The sequence below is a fragment of the Nycticebus coucang genome, chromosome 22, assembly GCF_027406575.1.
Source record: "Nycticebus coucang isolate mNycCou1 chromosome 22, mNycCou1.pri, whole genome shotgun sequence".
NCBI classification, from domain to species: Eukaryota; Metazoa; Chordata; class Mammalia; order Primates; family Lorisidae; genus Nycticebus; species Nycticebus coucang.
In genome coordinates, this window is record NC_069801.1 from 23,122,164 (window position 1) to 23,135,200 (window position 13,037).

Genomic DNA, 13,037 nt, shown 5'->3' on the forward strand with positions numbered 1-13,037 from the left:
AAAAAAGTTTGTGGTCTTCTTTAAGTAAAGCAGAATGTTCTCTTTTTATCTGTCCACCTGTTGCTTGCACTCTTTCTTTCCCTCCTGCACAAAGAGTGAAATGATGTAGAATCAGACCTGAGTTCAAGTCCCGGGTCCACTATTTATTAGTTTGTGACCCTGGGTAAGTGCCTTATGCTTTCTGAGCCTCACTTTCCACACCCATAATTTGGGTAAATTTATAAAGCTCCCTCAAGAGTCTTCCGCAAACAGCAGTCTTGATTGTTTTTTCTTTTCACTGGTTTTTCTCCTTGAGCTTCCTTTTCTGGATAGGCCTCTCTGGACAGGCCCATCTCTGCTCCACTGTCCCCCTACCTTGGAGACACTCTTCTTGCTTTTGCTTCTCTCCTACTGTGACTGTCTCTCTGTTTAAACCTTTCCCTTTGGTCCTTGCTTGCACTGTGTCCTTTGCTCCCTTCCCCAACTCAACTTGGAGCTCATCAGTGATCATAAGAGAGGAGCCCAGGAGCCCTCTGCCCTGCCTCCTCAGCCCCAGAGCAGCCTCCAGGTGTGCCTGGTGAGGCCAGCTGGTAAGGCAGGGTATGGGGAGGATCTAGATACACCTTGAACTATCTGTGTCTGTCTGATCCATCTGCCTATGAGGTTTCCTGCTTCCACAATATGTTCTCCACTCAGCTGCTTGGGGGACTTTAAAAGAAATCAGAGATCAGACCTTACTACTTTTCTGCCTAATGCTTCAGTGGCTTCCCATTGTTCTTAAGGTTTAATCCAGAGCCCCTTCCTTGACCTTAGTTTCTTTTTTGTATGACCTGCAGGCCCGACCTCTCTAGCTGCACCCAGCTCCCCTCTGTCTCCATCTCACTCCATTCTAGCCTCTCTGGTCTCCTTGTGGTTCCTCAAACACACCAGCTCCTGCAATGCTCCTCCCCATTGATTTGCATGAGGCTGGTTCCTTCTTACACTGTAGCTCTCAGCTCAAATGTCACCATGTCACTTCCTCAGTGACGCCCTCTTGGACCACCTTAGCTAAAACAGATGCCCCCTCCCACATTCTCTACCACAGCACCCATTTCTTTCAGAGTGCACATGGCAGATTGTGATTATATGCTCTGTCCGTGTCAACTGATAGTAGCTTCACGAAGGCAAGGACCACGTTATATTCATTCATTCAAAAAATTTTGAGCACCAACTGCAAGCTAGAGACCAGGCACTGGGATACAAGATGAGATCCTTCCCTAAGGTCCCTAAGGGAGTTCATTTCTAGAGGTGAGGACAAACAATGGAATATGTCATACAGCAGACCTGTTTGTCCTCACCTCTAGAAATGAACTCCCTTAGGGACCTTAGGGAAGGATCTCATCTTGTATCCCAGTGCCTGGTCTCTAGCTTGCAGTTGGTGCTCAAAATTTTTTGAATGAATGAATATAACGTGGTCCTTGCCTTCGTGAAGCTACTAGCAACAATCGGGCCGGTGACTGTGGCTCAAAGGAGTAGGGCGCTGGTCCCATATGCCGGAGGTGGTGGGTTCAAACCCAGCCCTGGCCAAAACTGCAAAAAACAACCTGCAACAATCTCTGTGCCTCTCATTGGATTTTCCCCTAAATTCTTCAGTGTATGAGACAGTGATAAGAGATATAAACCAGAGAAATTTGCTTTTTTGTTGTTGTTAATTATTGTGTTTGTCTTCCCACTGGAATGTGAACTCCACGTGAGAGTAGGATTTTTTTTTTTTTTTTTGAGACAGTCTTATTCTGTTGCCCGGCTAGAGTGCCATGGCTTCAAGCCTAGCTCACAGTAACCTCAAACTCCCAGGCCCAAGCCATCCTCCTGCCTCAGCCTCCTGAGTAGCCTGGTCTATATTGCCTGGCTTATTTTTCTATTTTTTTTTTTTTTTGTAGAGATGGGATCTTGATCTTGCTCAGGCTGATCTCAAACTCCTGAGCTCAGGCAATCCATCCATGTTGGCCTCCCAGACTGGTAGGATTACAGGTGTGAGCCAGCACGCCTGATTTTTTGTCTGATTTATATTTTCACCCAGGCCTATAAGAATTGTTTCTTTTTCTTTTCTTTTTTTTTTTTTTTGCAGTGGTGTAATCATAGCTGACTCCAACTCCTGGGCTCAAGCCATCTTCTTGCCTCAGCCTCCTGAATAGTTAGGACTACAGGTGTGCACCACCACACCTGGCTTATTTTTCTTATTTTTGTAGAGATGAGGTCTTGCTAATGTTGCCCAGGCTAGTCTTGAACTCCTGGCCTCAAGTGGTCTTCCCATCTTGGCCTCCCAAACGGCTGGGATCATAGGTGTGAACCACCTTGCCTGACCCAGTAACTAACCACAATTATCAGTATCTAACAAGGATTTGTTGAATAAATAGGTTTCCAGTTCTCAGCATTTATTCAAACCAGAAAACTTTGATTCAAATCTTGGTGCTGCTGTGTAAAAATGTACAATAGAAAAGTCATTCTCTTTCCCTGTGCCTCAATTTTCTCAACTTTGTAATGGGAATATAGTAGTACATACCTAATAAGGTGGTTTGTTTGTTTTCAGACAGAGTTTCTCTCTGTCACCCTGGGTAGAAGGCCTGGGTGACAGCTAACAGCAACCTCAAGACTCTTGGGCTCAAGCGATCCTCTCACAGCAATGCTCCCACAGTGCTAGAATGACAGGTGTGCCCTATCTCGCCCAGCCCATACCTGATAAGGTTATGATGAAGATTGAGTCCATGTGTATAAAACCCAGAGAAGGTGCCTGGTCTTACATAGTAATGGGCGACTAGTTTGCAAATCGCTGTTCAAGGGCTTACATTGGGTAGAAGCCAAAATACACCTAGTGTGGCCAGAGGGTGGAGTAGGACCAGTGAGTGTTAGTGAGGGAAACCGATTTCACGTCATGAAAATGAAGAACTTTCTAAATACCAGGGTTTTCAAACGGCCAACAATCGCTTTTGGTACCTGATGAGGGCTCTGTCCTTGGAGGTGTGCATGAATTCACATTTGGAGGGGCCAAGGCAGGACATCAGATAGGACAGAGAGGTCGTGTGTCCTAGGGTCACTGTCCCCGAGAAGGTATTTGGGACCTATGCCTGGGCAATGGCTGTGCTCGCCTGGAATTTTGGTGCCCAGTCAGTCAGTGCAGAGGCGTCGGGGGCCCTGCGCGGGTGCAGGAGTGGGGGAGGAGCGCGCCGGGGCCGGCGGGCGGCCGGACCCGCAGAAGCTCCGGCCACCGCCTGCAGGAGGCGCCGCGAGACCGCCGAACGCGTAATCCGACCTGACGTCAGCTCCCCGCTCGCTCCGGCTCCCGCTCTGGACTCGGCGCCAGTCCCGCTCCGCGCCGCGCTGCTCCGCTCCGGCTCCGGCTCGCCTCGGGCTCGGCTCGGGCTCCCCAGCGGCGCCCCCCGCGCTGGGCCCCGGAACAGGCGGCGGTCATCCAGCCATGGCCCGAGCCCAGGCGCTGGTCCTGGCGCTCACCTTTCAGCTCTGCGCGCCGGAGACCGAGACTCCGGCAGGTAAGCGCGCAGCGGTCGGACGAAGCTTGCCCCGCGGAACCCCGGGGCCCGTGGCGTAGCTCGAAAGAAAGTGTGAGTGTCTGGTGGCCAGGCGTTGTGAGTGTGCTCCCTGTGCGTGTCTGAGTGTAGGATGTGCGGTAGTGTGCCCAGGGTGTTGGGTGACTGCGAATGTTGTGTGTCCACGAGTTCTGTGTGCGAGAAAAGGTGCTGTGTTGTGTGTGTGGCGAGTATGTTGGGGCGAGTGATGTGTGCATGGAGGCATCCGTGTGCTCCGTCTCTTGTGTGTCTGCCAGTGTGTAGTATTTGTGCGGCCAAGAAGGTGATCCGTGTGTAGTGTGAGCATCTGAGTTTGGTTGTGTGGCTGGAGTTGTATCTGTTAATGTGTAGCATTTGTTTGCATTTTGTATGCCATAACCGGGAGCGTGTTTGTGTGTCTGAGAATGGGTTGTGTGTTTGTGTTATGCATGTGATCGAGGGTGCTCCGTGGATCTGAGCAAGTGAGTGTGGTGTGTGCTTGTGAGATCGTGTGTGAAAGCGTGGGAATGGGTCCGGAACGTGTGTCCGCGCTGTGTGTGCGTGTGGGAGTGTCTGGGGTTTGTGGTGTGCGTCGCCGGGAGCTGCGTGGGGCCGTGTGAATGCCAAGTGTGCCGGGAATGCGTGTGTGGGAGCGATTGTGGAGCGGATGTGTGTATAAGTGTGTCCGTGTGTGCTGGCTGCGCGTCCAGGAATGTTGCGAGTGTGGTGAGCGCTTGGGCCACGGTTGAGTGTGTGCCTGGGGCCGCCCAAGGGGGCGGTGGCAGGACGTGTGCGTGTGTGTCTGTGTGTCTGCGCCTGTGTGGCGTGATGGGCCGGAACAAGTTGTGGCGGCGGCGCCCCCTGGGCTCCAGGGTCGGGCAGGGCCGGAGGCTCGGGAGGGAGGAGCTGGGCCCGCGGCCGCCGACTCGGGCCTGTCGGGCTGTTTGTTGTTTTCGCAAGTTCCGCGCAGCGCAGGCGGGCGGCTGATCCGAGGCGGCGCCGGGCTGCGGGGAGCCGGGGCCGGTGGGGGCCCGTGAGGGGTGGGTAGGCGGGCGCGCCGGCTGGGGCCGGGCCACGGCAGCTCGGAGGTGGCCCGGCGAGGGCTGTGTCCCGGGCGGGGCTGCGGCGTCGGGGCGCGGGCAGGGCCTGGCTGGCGGCTGCAGGACGGAGCCGCCTCGAGTTGCGCGCAGGACGCGCCGCGGACGCTGGGGTCTCCTGGGACGCTCCCTAGGTTGAGTCCGCAACTTTGTGCGGTCTCCTGGCCGGCTGGGACTGCCGTGTGTGTACGTGTGTGTGAGTGTGTACGTGTGTCTCCGCGCGCCTGTCTGCTGTGTGATCGCGCTCTCTTGGTGTGTTTTAGAGTCGGGTGTGTTTTGATGTGTGCATATTCGCGTATCTGCGTGTATACAGGAGCTTGTGTGTGTGTGTGTGTCCTTGTGTGTGTCGGGTAGACTATGGACGGTGTGTCAGTTGTGTGATCGCTTGTGCGTGCCCTACACCCCACCCTCTGGCCTGGCCCCTTCCAGCGGAGTGGGGGGAGGAGGGGCTTTCCCTCCTAGAACACTCCTACACGGCTACCGGCTGGGAGGCTCTAGCCGGGTACCCCAGGGCCGAGTAACCGGGAGACGCCCCTGGCCAAGTGAAATCAGAGCTGACACGCTTGCTGGAGCCGCCGCCTCCTCGCGGGAGCCAGCCTGAGACAACTCACCTCCCCGATGGAGTTTGCCTCCTCACTGCAGTCTCCAGTGTCTAGGTGCCCGAAATCCCAGGGCTCCCCAGTTCGCTGCAGCCCTGCTTGCACTTGGGCTCGCTCTGCAGCTCTGGAGCCATTTGGCACAGCAGCTTTGACCACCTGGTGCCTGAGAGATGCCCAAGGCCACCTCCTGCCCAACCTTCCTCACCTCCTTCCTAATGTCCTGCAGCAACTTTACTTTCCTCATCCTGAGATCATGATCCCCACTCCCACCTCTGCCCCTCAGGTAACCCAACTCCTGCCAGCAGGGGAGATTATCAGGAACTGAGGTTTGGGAGTGAGCCCCAGAGCAAGTTACTCTCATTCTTGATGCCTCAGTTTTCTCATCTGCTGCAAGGCCATGATAATAAAGATAAAGTAAGGCTCTATATTATAGAGTACTGGGGAACAAAAGATGACTTTGAGGGTTGTTACAAAGCGCCAGAGGCTGTGATTTGCTGTCCAGTTTATCTTGGGAAAGTCACTTGGCTTCTAAACTTCACTTCTAAATTTTCTGGTCTCTTAGTACTGTTACTATTAGAACTAAATTCAGAAGCCCTTAGTAGAAAAGATGTGCTAACCCCCTGCCCCCAACCTGTGTAGGGTCACTGCAGCTTCCCAAGCATCTTCTGAGTTTCCCAGGTAGGGTGTGTGTGTGATGCCTCTTGGAGGGGCGCACCTGGCAGTAATTTATCCTGCTGTGTTATTGTTCATTTTGTCCTTTCGGCTGGAGCTGTGGACAGCTGGAATGAGGGAGGGGCTGCCTAGTGGTTTCAAGTTGGGCAATAAAGGCTTGTCTGGGCATTCAGCCTTTCCCTTCTCACTGGAGCTGGGGGAGGGGACTCGACAGAAAGCAGTGAATGGCTGGAGTGGGGGTACTGAGTTCAGGGGCAGGCTGCTGTCCAGGTCTGGTGTCAGAGCACCCTGTTTGCTGGAGGTGTGCCATTGTGCTTCTGTGCTTTTGTCTGCTAGGCTGGGCTTGTGGGCTGGCCTTTCCATGCAGGGTGGGGTTAGCCAGAGTTGCTGCAGGTGCTTTGTGCCCCCTTCCTCCCTCCATCCTTCTCCCTCCTCCGAGTTGCCCTCCTGTATCCTGTTGTGTCCTGTCCGGATGCTGTCTCAGAGGCTCTCCCATCTGTCCCTCTCTCTCCATCTGCATCTATCTTTCACCTGCAGGAAGGCTCCAGCCTCTTTCCTCTACAGTGCAGGGACATTTGTAAGACTCAAGTCTTAAACCCAGGTTTAAAACACTCTGAAGGACTTCCCCCACCCCCTTGCTTTCAGGGTTATGTCCTTGTTCCTTGGCCCTGTTGCTTGCTCTGGTTCCTGTCAAGCCCCATCTTGTTTTGTGCCACTTGTCCTTCGCATCCTGTGATCTAGCCAGTCTGACCTTCTTACCAGTACTCCCCTAGGTGCCTGTGGCTCTCCATCTCCTCTCTGGGCCTTTGCACAAGCTGTGCTTTCTCCCCAGAACTCTCTTAACTCCACCTCTTGGCAGGTGAACTCTTGTAACTTGTAACAGCTCTCAGCCTAGACATCACCCCCTCCCTGAAGCCTTCTTTAGTTATGCCTAGTCCTAGCCCAGGAAGCAAGGGTGGGGGTTGATTGGGTTTTTACATAGAAGTATAATTATTGTAATTATGGTTTATTGTCTCCCTTACCAGACTTTGAGTTCACCTCTGAATCCTTAGTACCCCCCTGGCCCACCTGGTCTGAATAAATGTATGTGACAGGAAAGAATAAAGTCAAGGGGGTCAAGTTCAGAGCTGGAGATGCCAGATGGGGGCGCACTGACTCCACTGAAGGTGGAGATTAAAGAAATAGGGTTTCTTTCCAGGAATCTAGAAAATTCTGCAGGGAGATGGTGTTGTGTTGTGCAAAGGCCATGTAGAGAGAGTCATCTGGGAGCTTTGAGTTGGGGAGGCTGGGTCCCTGGCAGACATCGAAGGGAGCAGGTCTCTTGCCTTCTAGCCCCTCCCACCAAGCCCCAGCCCCACCCCCAGCAGCTGGCAGGGCCTGTCCAGCTCCCAGTCTCAGCCTTTTGTGACAGTTGGTGAGGCATTGAGTCTCAACCGTCTGTCTGAGTGTCTGGGGAGGAGGGAGAGCAGAGGGAAGGTGCTGCCTTAGAAGGGTAAGGGAAGCCTCTGGCAGATCCTGCCTCTGTCCTCAGCCCCAGATCCTGGGGTGGGCAGCTGGGATCATGGCCTCTGTCCTGGCTGTTGGGGAAGAGGGAGGGGGCCTGCTTCCTGGGTGGGGTTGGGAGAGGCTGGTAGGGGTGTGCACAGGTGGGACCTTAGCTTTGGGCAGTCAGAGTTGGGTGTGTGAGAAAGAGAGTGTGTATGTGAGTGTGAGATTGTAGCCAGGACATAGGGCATATATATGGCCTGTCAGGGTGTTTAGCCATCTGGTTAACCTGGTGTGGTAGGATCTGAGTTTGGAGTAAGGAGGTGACCAGCTGCTTTGATCCCTGGATAGCCTGACTTTAGGGTGTCTAGATATGCAAGTGTGAAATTCCTGGAGTTGGGTGCAGAGCTATTTTTTTTTGTTTGTTTATTTGTTTTTTTTTTTTTGAGACAGAGTCTCACTTTCTTGCCCCTGATTGAGTGTCATGGCATCATAGCTCATAGCAACTTCAAACTCTTGGGCTCATGCGATCCTCGTGTCTCAGCCTCCTGAGTAGCTGGGACTATAGGCGCCTGCCACAATGCCTGGCTGTTTTTAGAGATGGGGTCTCCCTTTTGCTCAGGCTGATCTCGAACTCATGAGCTCCAGTGATCCACCTGCCTCAACCTCCCAGTGTGCTAAGATTACAGGCATGAGCCACCACACCCAGCCAATGTGCAGAGCTATAGATGATATTGTAGTATCTAGGTGTGGGCATCCCAGTACCAGGGTGTGAAAGGATCAGGATATGCAGAGGATATCCCAGTATCTCTGGATCTAGAGTTGGGCATATCCAGGTGTCTAGGAGTCCTCGGGTTAGTGGATGTTCAAGTGCAGAGTGTACCTGTGTTGTGTCCAGGTATCCATGTATCTGAGTGTAGGGCTACCCAGGTGTCTGGATATCTGAGAGTGGGGGTATCTATATATCCAGGTGTAAGTCTGGGGGTGAGGTGCCACATGTATACTTGTATGTTTAGCTGTGGAAGTGCCCTAGAGTCCTGTGGGTGTGCCTCCAGGAATGGGGTGTGGATGTGTTGACTGGGAGTGTTCTGGTGGCTGTCCCCAACTCAGACTCTGGTACCTCCTTCTCAAAGCTAGAGCCTGGGAAGGAGGCCCCAATGGTTCTGTTTCTCCATGGTTCTAGTCTAGACTAGTTGTCACCTAGACGAGAACTTTGTTTATCCACCAGAACTTTCTACAATGATAGAAATGTCCTCTACCTGCGTTTTCCAGTACAGCAGCCACTTAGTCACATGTGCTATTAAATTTAAATTAGTTAGCTTTCGTGAAAATAAAATTCAGCCCCTCAGTTGCACAAGACAGATTACAAGTCCTCAAGAGTCACGTGTTATTAGTGGCTGTCATCATACTGGTTAGCGCAGGTAGAGAACATTTCCATTTTCTCAGAATTTTCTAGAAATGATGCTGGTCTAGAGATGTGAGACCTGCAGCAGCTCAGTGAGGCCTGGGCACCTCAGGGAGTGAGATTGGTCTGGCAGCTCATCACTCAGCAGCTGTGGAGAAAGGTTTTGTTGAAGCCATGTCCCCTTCTCTGCAGACTCATTATTTCTTGCCTGGACTATTGCCAGTTGCTCCTCCTTGGTCTCCATCCTACCATCAGTCTTTTGCTTTTCAATGGTTCGCTATCCTGTGACCTGAATGACCTTTCTAAGGCAGACATAGGATGCTGACCCTCCCTTGCCCCAAGCTAAAGGCTCCCCAGCACTCAGGAGACAAAACCTAAAGCCTGACATAGCTGACAAGGCCTCGTGTGACCAGCCCTTTTTTCCCAAGGCAGCTTCACAGTAGGCCTCTTCTCCCCAATCCCACTCCTGCCTGTCCACCTTGTGATACAAGATTTCCAGGCCAACCACTGATCCCAGAGCCTGCCTTGTCCTTCACACCTCCCTACCTTTGCACATGCGATGCCTTCTGCCAAGAACGTCCCTCCCCCTTCTCACCTCAGAGTCTGCTGCTTGCTCACCCTTCGGAGTCCAGCTCCATTGTCACTGGCATGGTGAAGTCTTCCCAGCCCCTTCCTGGTGCAGGTGGTCGGTTTCTCTCATAAGGCACATATGACAGTGGGCTGCTGTTGTTTTTTGGTCTCCTTTTCCCACCTCGCCGGGAGCCCCCTGAGGGCTGTGCCGTGTCTTTGTCATGTCTGGTCCCCAGGGCCTGTATATGGCAGGTCTCCACTAAGTGTTGGCATCAGTGCAGACCTCTGGGTGCATAGGGAAGACTTGGAGAGGATAGAGGCAGGAGCTGGGGGCTCTGAAGGCAGTCATAGGTGGGCTGGTATGCCTCCTTGTCTGGCTCTGGGTGAGGGCTGCCATTGCCAGCAGAATGGCTGTGGGAGGACTCTTGAGGTGGACAACTCAGAATGACTCATGAGGTCTTGGGCAGGTTCTCAAGGTGCAGACCCCAGGACCAAGTGGTGACTCAGAATGAATGAAGAAAAAGGGGGCTTAGTAGAGCTAAGGTTTGGGAGTTTGAAGGCAGAAGCTGCAGGGAAGGATTGGAATAGGGTTATTGGGAAGGGCTACGGTGACAGCTGAGGGTTGGGAGATACCTGGTGGTGAAGGCAAATCTGGAGAAAAATGGGACAGCTGGCAATGAGGGGACAGGTGATACCAGGGCAACAACTGAGGGTTGGGGACAAGTGGGGGATGGAGAGAATAGGGGGATGTGAAACAACTGGGATGACAGGTGATAGCCTAGAGGTATCAGAAACCTATTCAGAGAGGATGGGGGAGGGTCTCAGCTGAGCAAGAAGGAAATGCATTGTGTGTGTGTTTACATGAGGCTGTGTGTGTGTATCCTTGTGGTTGTGCACATATGCCAACATGTGTTTGTGCCTAGAGTGCTGGTTAAGAGTGTGGGTAAGGGCCCAGTTTATCTGGGTGGTTCTAAGCCTGGTTCCACTTGGGCCAGTTACTGACCTCTCTAAGCCTTTAGTGTTCTCATTTGTGAAATGGGAATAATAATAGGACGCTATGCTGGGAGTTGTTGTGAGGATATGTGTATTTTGTATCTGTGCACGTCCAGATCCTGCACATAGTCCACAGTGTGTGAGTGTTGACTACAGTGTGTACGTCTGCAGGCACCCTGTGTGCTCACATAAATTTGTTCTTGGCTTTTGATGAAGTCCAGGACTGGGAGGAGTAATGGTGGTGGGGATGGAGGGTGGGGAAGTGACTGGCCAGGGTGGCTGAGTCTGGCTGAACTCTCACTGTCTCCCTCCTCTGCCTCCCGTTTCCTGTTCCAGGGTCTAATCCAATAGGTTTGCCTCTCTGTTCCTTTTCTGTCCTGCCCCCCACTGCCCTACCCTGGGCTGGGGGCCAGGGGATATGCTTTAATTGTTCAAAAGTTTAATCAGCAGAATCTGAGTTCATTGTTTGCCTGCCAGCACGTCAGGGCCCTGCTCAGATATAAATACCTGGACAATGTGCTCAGCTCTAGACTGCCTGTCCTGTGGGTGGCCGTGGCTTAATCCTGTGCCCTTGGAGAGTCACTGGAGTGGAAATAGTTGGAGGGTGGGAGACAAGGCCAGTGAGGCCTCACCCCCAACCCATGAGTTGGGCCATCCCGGCCTGGTTGAGTGGTAGGCGTAGGGGTCTGGGTTCCCTTTCCCTCCACTGCAGCAGCTGTGCAGTGTGCAGCATTATTGCCTTGTACTATGTAACCGCCCTGCATCACGGCTGTGGACTGTCTGGACGTGTGTCACCTGGGTTCCCGGATCCAGCATCCTTGCCCTGCACTGCATCTCAGCCCCGCACGACACTGGATGTGTGTCACCTGGGGTTCCCGGATCCAGCATCCTTGCCCTGCACTGCATCTCAGCCCCGCACGACACTGGATGTGTGTCACCTGGGGTTCCCGGATCCAGCATCCTTGCCCTGCACTGCATCTCAGCCCTGCATGACACTGGATGTATGTTCCCTGGGGTTCCTGGATCCAGCATCCTTGCCCTGCACTGCATCTCAGCCCCGCACAGCCCTGGCATTCTGCATTGCGCTGGGTGTGTGGGCTCTGCCGAGTTTCTGCATGCCCTGCCTCTGCATTGCCCCTTGACTATGCTTCCATCCTGCAGCCATTCGCTCTCTCTTATGTTGTATTACTCTTTGTTTTCTTTTTTTTTTTTTAGACAGAGTCTCACTTTTTTGTCTGGGCTAGAGTGCCATAGTGTCAGCCTAGCTCACAGCAACCTCAAACTCCTGTGTTCAAGTGATCTCCTGCCTCAGCCTTCTGAGTAGCTGGGACTATAGGCGCCTGCCACAATGCCTGGCTAGTTTTTCTATTTTTAGTAGAGATGGGGTCTTGTTCAGGCTAGTCTCAAATTCCTGAGCTCAGTTGATCCTCCCTCCTCAGTCTCCCAGAGTGCCAGGTTTACAGGCATGAGCCATCATACCTGGCCTATATTACATTACTCTAATGGACATCCCTGTTGTGCTGGGAGAGCGGATTCTCCTGGGTTTCTTGACAGACCCTTTCACTCTGCCTCCGTGCCTGAGACCAACGTATGGCTTCCTTCCTTCCATTGCATGTTTACATCATAGAGCATTTATGTTCTACACCGTAGCACTGCCCTGGGCAGTCTCTACTGCACTGGATGCTCTCGTGGTTTGGGCACAGCTCCTCATGTTGCAGCACTGCACTGTGCCAACAGATGGCATGCCACCACAACATTGCCTCTTTCCATCACGTGGCAAGCTCCGTAACACACTGCATTACTGCACGGGCATCCGTAACACGCTGCATTACTGCACGGGCATCCTTAACACGCTGCATTACTGCACGGGCATCCGTAACACGCTGCACTACTGCAGGGGCATCCTTAACACGCTGCATTACTGCACGGGCATCCGTAACACGCTGCGTTACTGCACGGGCATCCTTAACACGCTGCGTTACTGCACGGGCATCCGTAACACACTGCATTACTGCACGGGCATCCGTAACACGCTGCATTACTGCACGGGCATCTGTAACACACTGCATTACTGCACGGGCATCCGTAACACACTGCATTACTGCAGGGGCATCCGTAACACGCTGCATTACTGCAGGGGCATCCTTAACACGCTGCATTACTGCACGGGCATCTGTAACACGCTGCATTACTGCACGGGCATCCTTAACACGCTGCATTACTGCACGGGCATCCGTAACACGCTGCATTACTGCAGGGGCATCCGTAACACGCTGCATTACTGCACGGGCATCTGCACTGCACCGGGCACGTGAGCTTTCCTGAGTTTCTGGGCACTGCCCCTCTGTGCCTTCTTTTTTCTTTTCTTTTTTTTGAGACAGAGCCTCAAGCTGTCACCCTGGGTAGAGTGCCATGGCATCACAGCTCCTAGCAACCTCAAACTCCTGGGCTTAAGTGATTCTCTTGCCTCAGCCTCCCAAGTAGCTGGGACCACAGGTGCCTGCCACAAAGCCCGGCTATTTTTTTTATTTTTGGTTGTAGTTGTCATTGTTTGGCAGGCCTCGGCTGGATTTGAACTCGCCAGCTCTGGTGCATGTAGCTGGCGCCTTAGCCTCCTGAGCTACAGGCACTGAACTGGTATGTGCCTTCTGACCCACCCTCACACCACCCCACTGCTGTAACGCTGCCCCTGTGG

General features: G+C 53.0%; 1 protein-coding gene across 7 annotated transcripts in view; it reads left to right on the forward strand.

The window, feature by feature from the left end:
- The first annotated feature begins 3,314 nt into the window (after positions 1-3,314).
- Positions 3,315-13,037, forward strand: part of PTPRU (protein tyrosine phosphatase receptor type U) — an 86,953-nt gene continuing 77,230 nt past the window's right edge. For all 7 annotated transcript variants that reach the window (XM_053576589.1, XM_053576590.1, XM_053576591.1 and 4 more), the window contains exon 1: positions 3,315-3,506. In XM_053576589.1, the coding sequence (XP_053432564.1) occupies positions 3,434-3,506 (73 nt within the window). In that variant the 5' untranslated portion in view covers positions 3,315-3,433. The remainder of the gene's footprint in view (positions 3,507-13,037) is intronic.